Here is a 20,238-nt window from a genome sequence, read left to right as displayed (position 1 = left end):
ACTAGATGTTTCGCTCCCTTCCTAGGTGACATCCTCAGTGCTGTGGAGCCTCCTGTGAAGCACTGGTGTACTGTATCAGTTGGAATTTATTTGGTTTTGTTCCCGCTGCATCCAGTTGTGGGTTACAGTTGATCGTTGCAGTGGCCGTTATATTGAGTGGAGGTTAATGTGCTTATTGATGGAGTTTGTGGGTGAGTGCCATGCTTCTAGAAATTCTCTGTCTGTCTTCTGTTTGGCTTGTCCTATTATCATTGTGTTGTCCCAGTCAACTTTGTGGTTCTTGTCATCTGTATGTATAGCTACTAGCGACAGCTGATTGTGGGGTTTAATGATTAGTTGATATTCATGATTACGGATCACTAGTTGTCTGTCTGTTTGTCCTATATAATGTTTTATGCAGTCCTTGCATGGAATCTTGTACACCACTAAAACTTGTCCTGCCCCCAAAGGCCACGACCAGCTGTCGCTATACATACAGACCACAAGGACCACAAATTCGACTGGGATAACACAACAATAATAGGACAAGCCAAACAGAGGACAGCTGGAGAATTTCTCAAGGCTTGGCACTCAACCACAGACTCCATCAATAAACATGTTAACCCTGACCCAATATGCCAGCCATTACAACCAAACATCTGTAAACCAACTTCCCAGCTCGGCAAGCATTCCCAGAACAACTGCAACCTGCCACCGAGCTACAAGTCTTCACACAAACCTTGGAGCTATCAGAGTCTGTGCATCCTAGCCTTCACTCTTCCCAATATCCCTGCTATATTTATTCTCCTGCAGCTATGGATCCAATTCCTTGCAGAATACCTCTACCATGTCTGCTTCCACCATTCTCTCGGGCAGCACACTCCAGATCACATCTACTCGTTGCGTAAAAGAAGTCTTTCGATTCTTATCGCTGGGTCTTCGGTCAATTTATCTAATATCTGTGCCCTTGGGGGCTATCATGTGTTTAGCTATGACAGACCAATTCTCTTTCTTTAATCTATTAGATCTTTTGAAAATCTCTATCAAACCTCCTCTTAACCTTCTCTACCTCAATCCCTGCAAAACCTTCACGTCCTTAATAAAATGTCATGCCCAAAAGACAGCAAGTCTTGCTTCAACTTATACCGAGAACGGTGTGTTTGGTTTTAGGTCAATTTACTTTGGGAGGGAATAACTCGCCGTGAAAGCAGTTCAGAGAAGGTTCATTCAGCTGAATCTGGAGATGAAACAGTTATGAAGAAAGGCAGAACAGTTTCTGCCAAAACGCATTGCAGTTCAGAAGAACGAGAGACGTTCATATTGAAACGCAAAACACTCTGAGGGGAGCCCTGACAGGGTAAATGGTGAAAAGGGGTTCCTCTTGAGAAGGCTAGAACTAGGAGACGCAGTTTCAAAATAAGGAAATCAAGGGGGAATCTCTTCTCTCAGAGGGTCAAGGGCCTGTGGAATTATCTTCCACAGACAGCAGACGCCTGTGACCCGGATACACTTTGTATGGTACAATCTGTCTGTATAGCACGCAAAGCAATATTTTTCCATTGTATCTCAGCACACGTGACAACAAGATTAAACCAAATCAATCAATTTTACAAAAAGAATGTTGTAAGGGTGAGGAGGTCTGCAGGAAGTGGGCGAGTCACAGCTCACACAGAACAATGTTATACCTTTACAAGGCCCCTGGTAAACAGCATCTCGATAACCTCCTTCAGGATTGGAAGGATCCCACTGTGATGGACACCAATTCCCCGCTTCAGAAGCTCCACCATCTGAAGGACCTGTCCGGTGGAAACAGAAACGCGTCTTTAAAACTCCAACAGATCGAGCAAAGGAGTAAACAACGCGTGATGCACATTTAATTTCAGTATCAACATATCCTGGAGTTGGCGTTGAGCCAAGCATTTGCTAGGGACACAATCCCACTGAACACATCAAAACCCATCTGTCTGTAACTCCAGGGGGGAGAAAAAAAGCCAAAGCTCATCTCACTGTCTGTCGTCCCGGGCATTAAAAACCGAAGCTGTCTGTGGCCCAAGGCAAAAATAAAAAGCACGGGGCTTCATTCAGTAATCCCAGACACCGAGCTCCATCCTCATAGCACGGTGATTGGAATGAGGTCAGCCAGGTCGACGCCAGAGAATTAACTCCCCAATTGGGGTTGTTAGTCTGGTGAAAATCAGGGAGCCCTGACTGACATATAAACAGGAGTGTCAGGGATTCTGCACACCCTAGGAACTGGCTCTGAGGAGGCTGGATCAGTGTCATGTTCTATACATGTGTACATAAAAGGGTGGCTTGATGATGGGATACTGGCCTTCATGGAGTTATTTCACACAATATCCCTCCCCACAAAACACATTTCACAGCTGCAACACCATGCAAAAAACAAAATACACAAAATCCCTCCTGTCTGTAACCAGAGGCAAAAATAAAATCCAGAACACTATCTGACTGTCAGAAAACACAGATGAGAAAACAGTGAATCCTGTCCTCCCTGACTGTAAACCTCCCCAAAAAGCAACGCTCCCCAATTCAATGCAAGCTGCGGCAAAAAGAAAAAAGTCAAATCCCATCACACTGTGTGTAATCGCAAGTGAGGAAGCACCAAAACCCATTTCACCGTCTCTGAAAAACCGAACATTTAGCAAATACTGTGCTAAGCTTCTTTCCTCACTTTCCAAAGCATTGTCCCCACCTGGACTTATGCACGTACCTCACATGATGTGTCATATCTGCCACCCACACCCAATTGTACAGAAACATGGAGAGCCCGCATCTGTAGATGTTCAATTTTGACCACCTAATTTAATGAAGAATATAGAGGGAGTGCAGTACAGGTTCACCGGACTGGGACAGTCCTACAAGAAGAGATTGAGAAGTCTGGACCCAGATCAGAAAGAGAGAAACAAGCAGGAGTGGGCCAGGTGACCCTTCAAGCCCGTGGCGCCACTCAATTCGATCATGGCTGATCCTTTATCCCCATGCCTTTATTCCTCCGCTATCACATGCTGCCTTTCAAATCTAAATGCAGCAATCTCTTTCTTGAATATATTCACTGACATGGACTCCAGCAGAACTAACTGAGTCTCAGATTAAGAAGCAGGTTATTCAAGATGACGAGGATGGTAAATCTTTAAAATTCTGTCCTCCAGAGGCTGTGGCTGCTCAGTCATTCATAGAATCCCGACAGTGTGGAAACAGGCCCTTTGGCCCAACAAATCCACACCCACCCTCCGAAGAGTAACCCATCCAGACCCATTCCCCTACTCTATTATCCTACATTTACTCCTAACTAACACACCTAACCGAGTACACATCCCTGAACACTGTGAGCAATTAAATATTGCCAATTCACCCAACACATCTTTGGATTCTGCAAGGAAACTAGAGTACCCGGAGGAAACACACAAGACACAGGGAGAACGTGCAAACTCCACACAGAATTGCCCGGGGCTGGAATTGAACCCAGGTTCCTGGCGCTGTGAGGCAGCAGTGCTAACCACTGAGCCACCGTGCTGCCCCTATGAGGCGAGATGGAGATTCAGTACATTCAAGACAGAGCTCGATAGATCTCTGATTACTGTCATCAAGGGATAGAGGGCAGAGTGGAAAATATGGTAACAAGGTGGACTATCAGCCACGGTGCAGGCTTCAGGGGCTCAATGGCTTATTCTACATTTATGTTACCATCCACATAAAACCCACCCACGTAAAGAGGCAGCGGTGGAGCCATCATTTAGTTCCTCATCACTCTTGATAGGAGTGGTGCTGTTCAACCGCACGTTGAGCTGGGATTTAAGGACACAGGCTCACCAACACGTACCTGCGGTAGCTCTCTGTCGGTGCCCTTTAACCGGGAGATACACTTCTGGAAGAAAATGTGGATCTCGCTCTTTTCCACAGTGCTGGTGAGGTCGACGGTGGTGAGCATGTTGGCATTCTCATCACAGCGGTTCCGCGAGAAGGTGAACGCCACGATGGGAAGACTGTCCTTCTTCCTCAGCATGTCAATCAGGGACAACCACACGCTCTTATCCTGCGCCCAGTGAAATGCAGAAAGACGGTTAGTTATCGGGGCTGACAGACTGGCAAGATGCCCAATTGGATACAGCTGTGGACTGGCTGGTCACAAGACTCCTCAGTATTTATAAAGCAAAATGAGGCAAGATTCCCGTTCAGAAAATGACAGAGTTCTCCTGTCTAGATTCCTTCACTGCCTATTGGACATGCATACCTACTTTCAGCAACCTGTCAGACACCCAGATGTGGTATGGGAGGAGAACGTGGGGTTGACAGGGGTTAGGGGTGTTAATGATGGACGTGCATGTCATCTTTCATCACCGAGATACAACAGCCTTACCTGGCTGGAGCCTCCGTGATACACCGGTTGCTTGGCTCCGAAAGACTGCGAGTGCTTGCTGCTACGTTCCTTCTTGGCTTCAACTGCTGCGTAGTACCTGCAACATTAGCAAGCAAATCGGAAACAAGGGTAAAACTGCGACTGCACTGGGGAACAGACCGGCTGAATAACAGGGGATGGAACTCGCTCGCAAAGTGGGATTATGGAAGGTAAAAATGCCATGACTTTGGAATTGATGGCTGTGCTCACATTTTCGTATGTACACAGAAATGTCATTTGTGTAATAAATGGGATGGCATGGTGGCGCAATGGTTAGCATTGCTGCCTCACGGCGCCAGGGACCTGGGTTCGATTCCGGCCTCAGGCGACCTGTCTGTGTGGAGTTTGCACATTCTCCCAGCATAATCGTGGGTTTCCTCTGGGTGCTCCGGTTTCCTCCCAAAGGATGTGCAGGTTAGGATGAATTGGCTGTGTTAAATTGCCCATAGTGGTAGGTTTGGTGCATTAGTCAAGGGTAAATGTAGGATAATAGGGGAGGGGAATGGGTCTACTCTTTGGTGTGGACTTGTTGGGCAGAAGGGCCTGTTTCCACACTGTAGGGATTCTATGATAAAAGCAAGGCTCCTTAGACACACCCACAAACACTACCATGTGAAAGGACAAGGGTATCAGCTATATGAGGGATACCACTGTCTTTCATAGAAACTTTCACAGAATCTCTACAGTGTGGAAACAGGCCCTCCAGCCCAGCAAGTCTTGAAGTTCCCCTGCAAGATACACACACACACACACACACACACGGAACTAAGTGGTTGTTCCTTCATTGTCTGTGGGTTAAAATCTAGGAATCCCACCACCCCAACCCTCACAGCACTGTGTGGGTGTCAACGCTTCCCCCTTGGCAGCGGGTCCACACCCGCAAAAGGACTGGCTCCCTCTTTCGAAATCCAGTGCATCAGGGTTCTCTGGAACAGGGAGAAAAGAAATTCCAGGGAAGGTCGGTGGGCCTCCCTACACCAAATGGACTTCAGCGGTTCAAGAAGGCAGCTCGCCATCACCTTCCCAAGGACAACTAACAATAGGCCAGACAGTGATGTCCACAACCCATAAATGAACTTTCAAAATTAAGGAAAGGACTGGTGCTAGACACTTAAAAACAGAGATGAGGTGTAACAGGCAATGCCCAGATGCAAAGAGTTAACATAAACATCCATGTAGTGCCCACCACACCCTCAGGCTATCCCTAACGGTATTACAGCTAATTAGGTGTCATTTTTCACTGGGATGGAGCAACTGTTGCAAACATGGGAAATGCTGCATTCATTATATGCTCATTATACAAAGCAAACAGCCGTGTCTTAATCACCAGGTTATCTATGTTACTAACGTCGACTGAAATCTAAATACAGACCGAGATATCAGAGCGATCTCCCCATTCCAGCCCACCCCTGCTTCTTTGTTGAATAGTGGCCACAACGACGTTTACGTCCACCTGATGGGAGAGACAGTGCCTTGCTTTAGCAAGAGAGGGCAACTTCAACAGTGTGATACTCCCTCAGTAGTGAGTACCCTTGCCTATCAGTTGCAGTATTTCTTCAGCACTGACCCTCCGACAGCGCAACTCTCCCTCCGTACTGACCCACTGATGCAGCGGTTTAGACACACGAGTACACCCACTTTACCCCAGACTCACGCCTTGGTGAGGAAGTTCCCCTGAGCGTCGAGCAGCAGGAAGAGTTCGTTCTGTGTCTTCTGGCTGTTACCAGTGTACAGGTGGTGCTCCAGAGGCACCGGCCTCTTCATGGTGCTGATCACGTAAATCTTCTTCTGCTTTATCCTCCTGCAGGCAGGTGGGAACAAGGACCCGGGTCAGGAGCTGCCCATTCAGCAAAGAGACGGGGAATGGGTGATTGCAAACACCGAGAAAGGGGTAGATGTTCTGCACCAGTATGAGGGGAAGGGCGGGAGACGGGAAATCTCAACACACCTTCTCAGCTGCTGCACAACCAACAGCACAGAGTCTCAAGGCTGAAGACACTGCTCTGGTTAACTTTGACAGAACCTGGAGGACAGTCTGAGATAGGCAAAGAATGTATAGTGTATCAATAGCACTGTTTCGGCTGGTTATCAACACCCTCCCTAGTTGATGTACACACTACGGCATCTTCCTGACCTATTTCCAAGTCCAAGTTTGGCCAATGCTATTAAATCTTACAGCATTTGAGGACACTGTTTACTCTGTGCCAGACCATAGTCCCAAGCTCTCTGGAGCAGGAAGACTGGCATTTAAGAGTGAAGGTGTCTAACTGTGGACAGCACAGTGGCTCAGTGGTCAGCACTGCTTCCTCACGGCGCCAGGGACCCAGGTTTGATTCCAGTCGGGCTACTGTGTGCGTGGAGTTTGCACATTCTCCCCACATCCGCTGTGGGTTTCCTCCGAATGCTCTGCTTTCCTCCCACTGTCCAAAGACACGCAGGCTAGGTGGATTGGCCATGCTAAATTGCCCACAGAGTCCAGGGATGTGCAGGCTAAGTGGGTTAGCCATGGGAAATGCAGGCTTACAGGGACAGGATGGGGGTGTTGGGTCTGGGTAGGATGCTCTTTGGAGGGTCAATGTGAACTCAATGGTCTGAATGACCTTCTTCCACCTTGTAAGGATTCTATGACTGTAGATTGTAATCGGATCTTAATGAGAGCACAGGACTGTTCTCCTTAACCAAGGAAGGATAAAGAAAAGGTACAGGGAGTGCCTTGTAGGTTCACTAGACTAGTTTCTCAGATTAGTGGACTGCCCTTCAAGTAGAGAAATGTCTATATTTCACAAGGTTCAGAAAAATGAAGGGGCCCTCACTGAAACACACAAAATTCCCAGAATGCTGACAGCGTACACATCAATAGCTTATTCCCTGTTGTTTGAGAATCAAGAACATGGAGTACAGTCTCAGAATAGTGGGTTGGCAAATTAGGGCAGACGCAGAGGGGAACATTTCTTCTCTTAAAGGGTTGGGAGCCTTTGAAATTGTGGATGTCCACTCATTCCGCATGCATAATGAGATAGCTAGATTTTTGGATAACAACAGATCAGCAGCACATGGGGACAACGTTGAGCTGAGGTAAAAACTGTAAGACATGATATTACTGAATGAGGGAGCAGACTCCAAAGTGCTGAATGGTCCACTCCAGCTCTGATTCCCTATGCTCTTAAACCTATTGTGAACAAGCGCTTCCCTGCGGCCTGTGTCCTTCTCAGTGGTAGAGGTCAGAGGTTTGGTAGATACTGTTTGAGGCGTCTTGACGAGTTACTACAGTGCATCCTGTCGATATTACACATTGCGAACACAGTGCGCTGATGGTGGAGACTTCAGGTTAACCAAGTGCGCCATTACCCAAGGAAGGATAATATGTGAAAGGAGGGAGAGTGGCTCACCAAACAGATTACTGAGACAAGGATACTTCTTTAAGAGGGACGACTGGGTTGACTAGGCTTAATGACCCCTGAGGCTTAGAAGGATGAGAATTGAAGTCATTGAAAAGGAGGAAATCCTTGAAGAGTTTGACAGGGTAGACACTGAGAAAACATTTGCCCTGACTGGGAAATCGGGAACATGGGGTACGCATGTACAAAATAAATAGTCAACCATTCTGGACTGAGGAGGAGGAGAAATTTCTTGACTCACAGATGTAAGAGAGTTAAGGATTTTCTACTACAGAGGGCTGTGGGTGCTTTATCGTCGAATCCATTCAAGGCAGACATCCAGAGATACTCAGGCACGAAGCAAATCAAGTGATATGGAGAGCAGACTGGAAATAGGGGTTGAGGAAGGAGATTACTTATAATACTTGTGTCTGAATTATAAAAAAGGTTGGTTTGGAGGTGCAGCAGGTAATTAAGAAGCCAAATGGAATATTGTCCTTCACTGCTAAAAGGGATAGAGTTTAAAAACAGGGAGGTTATGCTGCAGCTGTACAGGTTACTGCTGAGGCCACACCTGGAGTACTGCACAGAGTTGTAGTCTCCTTACTTGAGAAACGGTGCACTGGCACTACAGGGGGTGCAGAGGAGGTTCATCAGGTTGATTCCAGAGTTACGAGGATTGACTTATGAGGAGAGATCGAGTAGACTGGGATTATAATCATTGGAATTTAGAAAAATGAGAGGGGGATCTTATAGAAATATATAAATTATAGAGGGAATAAACAAAATAGAAGCAGGGAGGTTGTTTCCATTGGTGGGGTGAAACTAGAACTGGGGTGACAGAGCCTCAAAATAAGGAGGAGTAGATGTAAGACTAAGTTGAAGAGGAACCTCTTCGCCGAAAGGGTTGTGAATCTCTGGAATTCAATGGCCAGTGAGGCAGTTGAGGCTACCCCATTGAATGTATTTAAGGCAAAGGTAGTTAGATTATTGCACAGTAAAGGAATTAAGGGTTTTGATAAATGGAGCCAAGTCCACAAAGATCAGCCATGATCTTACTGAATGGCGGAGCAGGCTGAACAGGTCAGGTGGCCTACTCCTGCTCCTATAGTTCTTAAGATTATTATGTAATACAGCGGGCCCCAGGGTGTGAATGGCTTCCTCCTACTTCTCTCGCCTATAATCTATACTTTTTGCAGGATTGTACAGTGCCAAGTCCTGGTTCCTAAAGAGTTCATTAGACTATATGGTTAAGTAGGGATTTCTACGTTCACAGAAAAATTGAGAGAATTCTCTGGATTATCTTTGTACACCAGAAAGGTCATGGGCCGCAGGCCACTTCCAGAAAAGTCTTGGAAACCTTAAAAGGATTAACTGGTTTGGAGAGAGTGGAGGGCACAGATCAAACATACAGGTAAGGGTTGAAGAAAACAGTACAAAACTAGGGTAAGATTAAGCAATATCCATCTGGGTGAGTGAAGGTACATCCCTTGGACTGAAAACATAAATTTACTGTCTCTTTATGGACTGACAAGGTTGGAATTTGTGAAAGGGATTGAAGATGTGTAAATCGATTAAGTTCTTGTATTCAGCAGAGTTTCCATTCCCGTTAGTCCAGAGTGGACTTGCTCATTGCATACACTCAAATTAATAACTGAAAACATGGACTCGAATTCTGTGGTTGATTATTAGAAGTGATCACAACAGTTGTCAATTCCAAGACTCTTCACCACTTAAGGCTTTCCCTGCCTGAAGTCTGTATCTGCTGATGACTCATTGGTATAGGGGTTAAACACCAAGATTAGGCAACAACTCCACCATCAGTGTAACCTGCGACTACTGGGATGGCAAGAGGTGAATTTGATGGCCCGTGTTTTTATTGATACAGAGAATCTGATTTCCCCAACATTAATGAAATAAATTTATATTGACCATTTTAACAAAAGGTGCTTCTCCCAGAGCAATGCCCTGATGGAAATCTCTGAAAACGTGCTTCAGATCAAAGTCTTTACTGGAAGCACTTGATCAGCCTTCGCTAAATCGGGACCCTGCTTTCTTGCAGAGAGAACATCGCTAGGCTCAATTTACTTTTAAGTCATCAGCACAGTATAAGGTGAAATTCAAGCCAGTTCCTCACCAATGTCCCTCCTCCTGCTGAAGGGCCCTTAAAGGGGGCCGTAGAGCAGGGAGAGAAGTGGGTGGCATTCCCCTTTATTCTGAGGCTTGGAAGGAAACAGCTCACCCGATCCAGTCGGCAAACTCCAGGGTATTGGGAACTGTGGCACTCAGAAGAATGAGGTTCACGTGGTCCGGGAGCATGATCAGCACTTCCTCCCATACGACACCCCTCTACAAGGAGAGAAGAAGGGGGGAACTGCATTTACATAGCACCTCACATAACCTCAAAAGTGCGCCACGGCCAAATCATCAAGCAAATATTGCTTTAACTACTTTTCCTGCCCTGATCAGGACAAGTGCAAGGATGTCAAATTTTAACCAAGCTCAACAATTTATCCTATAAGGAAAAAAAAGATTTGATTCTTTTCTCCGTGGCATTGTCCGAGCCAAAGGGGAACTACATGCTCCACAAGGTGACCCCAAAATGTTAAAACAGTAACCCCAAATCTAGATCTCTGAGGAAATATTAATTCCACATTCATCTTGTCAAGATCCCTTAAGATCTTAAGTTGCTGTTACTCTTCCAAATTCCAGCCGATTCACATCTGGTCTGTTCCAACCTTTCCTCAGAAGGCAACTCACTTATTACAAGTATTAGATTGGCAAACCTTCCCGGGAATTGCATCCTCATGTTTATATCCTTTATTAAAGAAGATAAGCAATACTGTACATGGTTTTCCAGATGCAGTCTCACTAGTGCCTTATGTAACTGAAGCATAAATGACGCATAACCTAACTTTTATAATCAAGTATCCATCTGGTAAACTATGACAGTTCTTTCCAAAGAACGTTCCTGAATTTTCCCAATTACATGCTATATCTGCACGCCAACCTTTTGCCATTCGTGAACTAGGACAACCAGCTCCCTCTGCAACCGCACAACACATCATCCTTCATTTACCACAACTTTGCCCATTCACTTAACCTATTGATATCCCGTTGTCCTCGTCAGCACTGACTTTACTCCCTTACTGTGTTGTAAGGAAGAGTGGCAACAGCATTTTCCATCTCTTCATCCAAGCCATATATAAACTGTGAAAAGTTGAGATCCCAGCACCAATTCCTGTGGCACACCTCGTTAGCTCTTGTCAACGTGAAAAGACCCACTTGCGTCTATGTTTTGCTTCCTATTAGCCGACCAATCTTTTATCCCTGACAGTATGTTACCTCCTACACTATGAGTTTTTATTTTCCACAATAACCTTTGATGCAGCGATTTATCAAATGCCTTCTTATTTGTTATTTACTCAAAGAACTCCAATGGATTGCTCAAACATAATTTCTCTTTTGCAAAACCATGCTGACTTTGCCTGATTACATGCCTTTATCGAAGTGTAATACTTTACTAATAGCTTCTAACTTTTTTTTTTAAGGCCGACATTAAGCCAACAGGCTTGTGATTTCCTGTTTTCTGACTCCTTTCTTTGAATAAAAAGGTGTTACGTTTGTAATCTAATGAAATGTCAGCATATTCACGATGGGTTAACTGGCCTCCTTCTGCACTGTTGGAGTGATTTCCAGTTTGCCCGAGAGATCTGAGGAAGTGCAAGTTTCAAACCATGGATTTGTCTCACCTCAGCATCGTTGACATAATGAACTTCATCAAATATCACCCATTCAAGATCACGAATAACGTCCGAGCCATTGTACAACATGGACCTGTGGGAGACACAATGTCACAGAGTCCCAGTCTGCACAGTATCTTGGCCTTATCCTTTCATATGATGTGGGTGTCACATGCACCTTCTGCTCATCCTGCATTGCCCTTGAACTGAATGGGTTGCTAAGCTCTTAAAGAGGATAATTAATTGCTGAATATGGACAGTCATGTATGGACTAGGGTGGCAAATGTTCGAAAGGACATTATGGTTCTAAAACCCCAGATCGTCGACAACGACGGCGACGACGACGACGACGACAACAACAGATGAAAATTATTTACTGAGACTAGCTTTTTATTGTACATTATAAGCAAATATTAAACTGCATGAGCAGTTATGACGGGATTTAAACCAGTGTCAAACTCCACACTGTTAGCCTGGGTTTAGGAGTTAGTGACTTGACTGCTACATCACTGTTACTCCCTACTATGTACAACAGTCCATCCACCCACTTCCTGATCTTGGTCATTGACATTGACTGTACCGCCTTACCACTGACATCTATTAAACTTGGTTAAGTGATCTAGGTATTCAGCATAGACCCAAAGACAAATTTCTTCCACTAGAATCCCAGCTTTCCCAGTCACAGGTTTCTCTTAAGTTTAAGATATCCTATGGGTAACATGCAGCGACAACATAACTGCGAATTTTGTACAGGTCTGGCTTTAAAACCTAGTCATTAACCAACGAAAGGAACATTAGATGGCGTAAATCTTCCTGGACAAGTAATCCAGACATCCTGACCAATGTTCTGAAGATGAGAGTTCAAATTCTCCCTAGGACACCCAGGGAATCGAATTTGTTAATTAAATAAACGTGGACTAAAAGTCTACAGAGGAACCTCGATTATCCGAATTTCGGATTATCTGAGCAAGATCGCAAGGTCCTGATGCTTGGCTAAACTGTGTTATCCAGCAGTCACTTAACCAAAAGAAATACACCCTGCCCATGTCCTTCTGAAGTACAGAGGAACCTCGATTATTCGTAGAAATGATTGTGCAACAACTGGATTGCAACAAAAATACATCTGGTTCACTTCTGTTCCTTCAGGGAGAATATCTACCTTCCTCACCAGACCTGGCCAACGTGTGAATCAACATGCACTGTGATGTGGTTAACTCTTTAACTGTCCTTTGAAGTGGGCTTTATGAGCCTCAGCATGGTATTGTACCGCTACAAAATAACAAACAAGGTTGCAATTTGACTGGCATTTACCTATCCACTAGATCCCAAACCTACAGCAGATGGACTGCAGCACCACTAAAATTTCACAATTTCACCACTAAATGCTGGCCCTGCAAGTGATCCCACAAAATGCTGAAAGAAAGCAGGTCTCAGGCAGAAACTATTCAGGCTCCAGTGCAGAGTCGGGAACTAGATGAGGAGACCGGTTTGATAAAGAAAAAGTTGAAAGGAAGGAAAGAAACGACGAACGAGCGGACTCTGGGAGAACAAGGGGAGAGGCAGCGTTACAGACCTGAGAATTTCGGTCGTCATGATGAGGCAGGAAGCTTCTGGATGTAACTGGACATCTCCAGTCAGAAGGCCAACATCTTTAAAGGTGTTCTTGAAATCCCGGAATTTCTGGTTGGACAGGGCCTTAATCGGCGATGTGTAGATTGTCCTGTTGGGGTGGGGGAGAGAAAACTTCGTCGGTGACTAGAAGCAATGATAAAATTGAAGAACACCATAACCAGAGAAGTAGACCATTCAGCCCATCAGACCACCCCACCATTCAAGGTGACTTGGCTGGTATTTAGGCATGACTCCACTTTCCTGCCCACATCTCCTTGTTGCCAAACATTGATCAAATCCAAGCGACTCTATGACTGAGCACCTACACTCTGGGGCGAGTATAGTCTCTTGAATGAAGGAATTTCTCAATTTCAGTGCTATCCCAAGATGGTGAAGCAGGACAAAGAAGCCAGGCTCTCGACTTAAGACCAGCGCCAATTTACAACCCGAAACTTCGGTGGAATTTTGTTCAGTTTGCAATTCTGACGCAAACTGGGTCGACCAACAATGTATGTACAAAATTCATACAGCCATGTTAAAGGAGTCAATCTGGTGGTAGGCCATTGCTTTGAAAGGGATCGAATATCCATACAGCTTGATTTTGATCCTGGAGGATCAGATTTGCCAATATCTCAAATGAAATGGCCGACCATGATCGCAAATTGAGGAAGGTGTTCCCATTCTCTCCAAAATTGTAAGAAACGTCTCTCATTTCTTGTCTCCTCTACCTTTCAACAGTTCAAAGATGGCCAAAACCACTTCAGAATTGACTAAATACTTTTCCCAAGTGCAGCCCATGTTAGAACTCAAGGGAATAACGTTTTTGAACATAGCAACTTCCCAAATCAACACTAATGAGACAGATGAGCAGATATTCTATCTCCTTGTTCAGACCAAGGGATAGATGATTGCCCAGGACACTGAGCTCTCCAGCTCTTTTTCAAAAATATCGGACGTGAAATGTTTTAGTCACCTGAGGGTGCGGACAAGTTTTTAAAGGTCTCGTTTGAAAGAGGTGCACACCCTAAAGACTGACTCACCCCACAATACGGCAGCAGCAACAACAGCCCACTGCCCTCTCCTCACCACCACAGCACAGATGCACTGACCCTCAGACAGTGTGATGTTCCCTCAGTACTGATACTAGGACAATCAAATTGCTCAAGGTTCGATTAGATCAGATTCCCTACAGCGTGGAAATAGGCCCTCCAGTCCAACAAGTCCACACCAACCCTCCGAAGAGTAACCCACCCAGACCCATTCCCTTTGACTAATGCACCTCACACTACAGGCAATTTAGCCTGGCTAATTCACCTGCACATCTTTGGAGGAAACCGAAGCACCCGGAGGAAACCCACGCAGACACGGGGAGAATGTGCACACTCCACACAGACAGTCGCCCGAGGCTGGAATCGAACCTGGGACCCTGGTGCTGTGGGGCAGCAGTGCTAACCACTGAGCCACTGTGCCACCAACAGATTCAGATGAGGAACTGGTTGCTGCCAGGGACTGAGTGGTTGTCAATCCTCGGTGTCTAAAGAACTGAGGGAAATGAAGACCATGCTCATGGGCTTTTACTTCTGTCAGGCTCTCACCTGGTCATGTGTTTCTGTGAAAGTGCGATCGCGTACTCAGCGACTACAGTCTTTCCCGCTGACGTGTGGGCCGCCACAAACACGGAATCGTGAGTCTCGAGGCGAAGGATTGCCTGCTTCTGAAAGACATCTGGCTCGAAGGGCCACTGAAAGGGAGAGGGGTTTTGGGGTGGGGAGAAGGGGGTGGTGTGAGAACAAATTAACATGATTACCAGGAGAACAGGGTCTTGGACCTTCATTCAGTCATCGAGATTGGTTGATAAAATAAAAGACTTCGACTTATACAGAATTTTCACAAACTATACTTGAAGCATGGCGCTTTCCCCAGCGCCAACCCTCTGACAGCACAGCGCTCCCCCAGCACTGACCCTCCGACAGTGTAATGTCCCCACAGTGCGAGTGAGAGAGATGTGTGCAGTAGCCTTTATTGAAATGGGCGAAACAGGTACGCTCCTCCACTGCTTCACCCCACAACCCCAGCAACCAGTCCCATTCCAATACTGAGAGGTGAACAAAGAGCCACTGAAAGCTCAGCTCTTACCTTGAAAGCTGGATCTGGGATGCGTTTGTAGAAATCGTCCACAGGGGTGCTGATATCAACTGGGACAGCCCACTGCTCCTTCTCGGGTACGGACCTTTCCTCTTTCTGCTCACTTTGGTCAGGCTGAGGAGTGACCTTCAGCTCCTGAACAGAAGAGGAGACCCAAGTTCAGCCTGTGTTCGTGGAAACTGACATCCCTCTCAACCGAAACTGTGGGTTGGGATCTGAAACAAACTGCTTGAAAGTGCTGCATCGCAGATTTAATCGATCATCGCTATCGAAAGGAAATGGAAGAAATACACAAAAGGAAACAAGTAACTTGGAGATGGGGAAAGACAAGGAGAATGGGATGAAATTATTACTCTCTCAAAGAGGAATCATTTCCACTGCGGAGTCATTTGGAAATGCTGAGGGAGTGGTCTCACTCAGCCTGGTTATAACTGGCTGCTTGTTTTTAAAAGGGATCTAGTGCTGAAGTCTTAGTCAAACTTGTTCCTATTTTAAAAAAAAATTTAACCTGTAAAACCAAATCTTCCAAGCTGTTGGTTCTGTGGAAAGGCCGCTTGGTCTCAGTCGCCTTTGCCTTTTTCTCGTCCTCTTCATCGCTGGATCCCCCCAGATTGAAGTCATCCATCGCTCCAATAAGGTTCGAGAGGTTCAGTAAGCCAGGGGTCACTTTGTGCTCTATGGATAGAGGAGAGAAAAGAAAAAGAAAGAGACACCATGAGAGGGAAAGGGCAGGAAGAATTAAAGTCTTTAGTCGACATGTAGAAACTGAATTGGAGCAGCCACATAAATGCTGTCTCCAGGAGCTTGTTAAAGGCATGGAATTCTGCTGCAAATAACTCAGCCCCTGACTCCCAAATTCCTGCCAAGCATCAACAAGGCAATGGAATACTTCCCCCTCACCAGGCGGGTACAGCTCCAACATTCAAAAGGCTTGACAGTATGCAGACTACTTCTCTGGCACCACATTCATCCATCAACTTCAAAATTCCTTCCTTCCACCACCAACGTACACACGTTGGAAGCAGTGTGCACCATCTACAAGATGCACTGCGACAACTTAGCAAAGTTCCTCAAGAGCACTCTCTAAATCAGGGATTTCCACCTGGGAGAAGGGCAGTGGATTAATCTGAAAGTTTCCCTTCAGTCACCATCCTGGCTTGAAACAACACTGAGCAAAATCCTAAAAGCTCCCTCCCTAACAGCGCTGTGAGTGTCCCTACACCTTAAGTGCTGCAACAGTTCAAGAATGTGGCTCACCACCACTTTCGCAATGGCTATTATGGATGGGCAATAAATACTGGACTGCGTTCTCACCTGACCAAGAAGTTTCTTGGTTTCAGCTGTATTGTAGGACTGAAGCACATAAGGACTAGCAGGAGTAGACTATTCAGCCCATTAAGTCTGTGCCATGATGTAATATGCACACGGCTAATATCTTGTCAGAACTCCACTTTCCTACTCACTCCCCAATCTCTTGGCTCCCGATAAATCCAAAATCTGACTATTTCAGCCGTAAACGTACTCAGCAATGGAGCATTAACAATCCTCTGGGGTAGAGAAGTACAAAGATTCTTAATACACCGAGTGAAGAAATTCGCTTTTATATCTCAAACTTAAATGATCAGCCCCTCACTCAGGCTGTCCTCCACTTCTTCTAGATCCCAAGACAGCAGAAGTTACCTCTCAGTGTTGACCCTGTCAAACCCTTTCTCCATCCAGTCTGTCTCAATATGATCACCTTTCATTCTCCTGAACTCCAGAGAACATAGTATCGACCCAATTTACTCAGCCTTTCATTAAGTTGTGTGTGATACCAAATGAAGATTTATTGATTATTGGGTGGCTGTGAGCGCACATTTTACTTTGGATTTGCAAGCACAGGCAGTTCGAGTACAATTTGTACTCTGCCTGCGCCCTGCAGCCAAGGGAACATGCTGTTTGATGCAATCAGCAAACAGTTCAAATCAGTGTGTGCACGGCATAAAGGGAATGTCACCCTTATTTTACCCCCAAAACAACTGCAGATTAAGAGCAACCCTTAATTCAAAGCAGTTACCTTTTTTTTTGAAATCCATTCCTCTTTTCCATCCCGGAGGCACAGTCAGTAAATCTGTAAAAGCAAATACGCAGAATGCATTTACATCTGCACAGGGTGCTGAAGCCAGGGACAGGCCGGACTGCAAGTGGAAATGTGGACATTGAATCCTCGTCTTTCTCACAAGAGGTGAGCCTTAATTCAAACATGGACAAAACAGCTGAACTCCAGAAGTGAGGCCCCTTGACATTAAGGAAACATTTGACCAAGTGCAGAGTCAAGGAGTCCAAGCAGAACTGGAGTGAAGGGAAAATCGGGAGAAAGTTCCACGCTGGTCATATGCAATACAAAGGGAAAATGGTTGAGGTTGTTGGAGGTCAATGGCCCTAATACCAGAACATCTCAGCAGGATTGCGTGGCTCAGTGGTTAATCCTGCCACTTTACAGCACTAGGGAGTCAGGTTCAATTCCACCCCTAGGCAACTGTCCTTGCATATTCTCCCCATGTCTACGTGGAATCCCTCTAGGTGCTCCTGTATCCTCCCGCAGTCTACAGTTGTGCAGGTTAGGTGGATTGGCCATTGTGCCCAGGAATGTGCAGACTAGGTGGGTTAGCCAAAGGAAACCTAGGATTACACGGATAGGGGGGAGGAGTGGGTGTGGGAGGGATGCTCTTCAGAGGTGCTCTGTGGACTCGATGGGCTGAATGGCCTGCTTCCACACTGGAAGGATTCCTTGATTCTAGGGATTTCCCAGGGTAGCGTCCAGACCCAAACATTTTCATCACTTACCTTCCCTCCGTCATAAGGTCAGATGTGAGGATTGTACAATATTCAGCACCATACCCGACTCCTCAGATATGAAGCAGTCTATATGCAACAAAACCTGGACAACATCCAGCCTTGGACTGATAAGTGGCAAGTAATATTTGTGCCACACCAATGCCAATGACTGCCTCCAAACACAAAGAATCCAATCATGTCCTTGACATTCAACTGCAATACCATTGTTGAATACCCAAAATCAATACGCTTATAACTGACAAAACAAAATCTGACCTGGACTAGTCATATAAATACTGCAACTACAAACATTGGTCAGAGACTGGGAATTCTGTGGCAAGAAACTTACCTCCAGTCTCTCCAATGTCTGCACATTATCGACAAGGCAAATGTCAGGAGTACAATAAGAGTACTCTCCACTTTCCTGGACATGAGTAACTCCAACAATACAGGAGAAGCTCTGCAGAGCCTGGCAGAAAGTGGCCCAATTGACTGGCGCTCTATCTACCACGCACTCGCTTCATCTTTGATGGAGAGTGGCAGCAGTGGGCAAAAGATGCTTTTCAGCAATTCACCAAGATTCCTCTGAAAGCCCCTTCCAAACCTGTGATTTCCCCACTTCAAAAGCACAAGGGTAGCAGGTGCAAAGGTCCACCACCGTCTACATGTTTTCTTCCAAACTATCCTGTCTCGGAACTATAATCGCCATTCCATTCGTTCACAGTCACTGGGTCAAAATCCTGGAATTCCATCCCTAACAGCATTGTAGGTGACCCTGTACTCCAAAGGCTGGTTCAAGAAGGTAGCTCACCATCACCTTCTCAAGGGCAGTGATTGATAGATAAAAACTGCTGATGCAGCCTGCAATACATCACTCCACAACATTTTCAAAGACTGCAAGCGAGGGAGCACTATTCGAACTTTATCTCAGAAGCACTTACCCTTCTCAAAGTCAATGTTTTCCTCAAGTTCTCCCTTTGACTTAATTGTATCCAAACTCGGCTCATCCAAGCCCCCTACAAAGACAGCGGATCAATTGTGAAGACGCAGAAAGACAGAAAAAGAAGCATGAGCTAATTCTGCAACATAGGATTTACAGCACTGAAACAGATCATTTCTCTTAACAGATCAATGTTAGTACTTTAATGCTCAGCACAATCCTCCCATCTTCCAGAATATCATATTAGTTTCTCCTTCATGTTCTTAAGAATTTTGATTTGATTTATTACTATCTCAGTACATGTGACAGTAAAAGATATTGTTTTGCGTGCTACCCAGACAAATCATACCTTATGTAATAGAACAGAATGCAGAATATAGTGTTCCAGCGACAGGGATGAAGAAGAGAAAGATCAACTAATATGAGACATCCATTCATAATCTGATAACAGCAGGGATGAAGCTGCTTTTGAATCTATTGGCACATGTTGTCAAACTTTTTTAATCCTCAGCCCAATAGAAGACGGTGGAAGAGAGCATAACCAGGGTGGGAGAGGTCTTTCATTACATCTGTTGCTTTCCCGAGGCAGTGGGAAGTATAGACAGAGTCAATGGACGGCAGGCTGGTTTGCCTGACGGACTGGGCTGCGTTCTCAACTCTCTGTAGTTTCTTACGGCTGCCATAACAGCTGTGATGCATCTAGATAGAATGCTTTCTGTGGTGCATCTATAAAAATTGCTAAGAGTCACTGTGGACCTGCTGAGTTTCCTTCACCTTCTGGAGGAAGTGGCGTGTTTTTTCGATATAGACGACCCTGGACAGATTATGGGTGATATTTCCTCATGGGAACTTGAAGTTCTCGACCATCTCCACCTCAGCACCACTGCTACAGACAGGGACATGTCCTCCACTCTGATTCCTGAAATTGATGACCAGCTCCTTTGTTTTGCTGACTTTGAGGGAGAGATTGTTGCACAATGCCATGAAGCTCTCTATCTCATCACTGTTTGAGATCCAACCCACTACAGTTCCCCTTATTCACATTGTTCACCTCAACCATATTATCTGCTAGCCAGCTCCATTTTCATAGCCTTCTGGATAGAGTTTTCTGCTCAATTCCCTATTAGATTTCTCGATGATTGTCTGAGATTGATCGCCTTCTGTTCTGGACTTCTAGGTGGAAAGATCCCAGCTCCCTTTCAAAATTTG

The 20,238-nt window shown here is 45.5% G+C and overlaps 1 protein-coding gene across 2 annotated transcripts in view; it reads right to left on the bottom strand.

Annotated features, from left to right (window-relative positions):
* Positions 1 to 20,238, bottom strand: part of skic2 (SKI2 subunit of superkiller complex) — a 61,227-nt gene that overhangs the window by 27,485 nt on the left and 13,504 nt on the right. The window contains exons 6-17 of one of the 2 annotated variants that reach the window (XM_043678180.2): positions 19,031 to 19,105; positions 17,329 to 17,382; positions 15,781 to 15,947; positions 15,264 to 15,407; positions 14,723 to 14,868; positions 13,090 to 13,236; positions 11,526 to 11,610; positions 10,016 to 10,122; positions 6,051 to 6,197; positions 4,358 to 4,454; positions 3,821 to 4,033; positions 1,665 to 1,775 (exon numbers count right to left, since the gene is read on the bottom strand). In XM_043678180.2, the coding sequence (XP_043534115.2) occupies positions 1,665 to 1,775; positions 3,821 to 4,033; positions 4,358 to 4,454; positions 6,051 to 6,197; positions 10,016 to 10,122; positions 11,526 to 11,610; positions 13,090 to 13,236; positions 14,723 to 14,868; positions 15,264 to 15,407; positions 15,781 to 15,947; positions 17,329 to 17,382; positions 19,031 to 19,105 (1,493 nt within the window). Of the gene's footprint in view, positions 1 to 1,664; positions 1,776 to 3,820; positions 4,034 to 4,357; positions 4,455 to 6,050; positions 6,198 to 10,015; positions 10,123 to 11,525; positions 11,611 to 13,089; positions 13,237 to 14,722; positions 14,869 to 15,263; positions 15,408 to 15,780; positions 15,950 to 17,328; positions 17,383 to 19,030; positions 19,106 to 20,238 lie in introns of those variants that run through there. The other variant, XM_087979319.1, reaches the window with a different exon arrangement.

This window comes from Chiloscyllium plagiosum, unplaced genomic scaffold (genome assembly GCF_037043375.1).
Source record: "Chiloscyllium plagiosum isolate Xiang-an unplaced genomic scaffold, Cpla_swu_hap1 HiC_scaffold_35, whole genome shotgun sequence".
NCBI classification, from domain to species: Eukaryota; Metazoa; Chordata; class Chondrichthyes; order Orectolobiformes; family Hemiscylliidae; genus Chiloscyllium; species Chiloscyllium plagiosum.
This window is presented reverse-complemented; position numbering and strand designations above follow the sequence as displayed.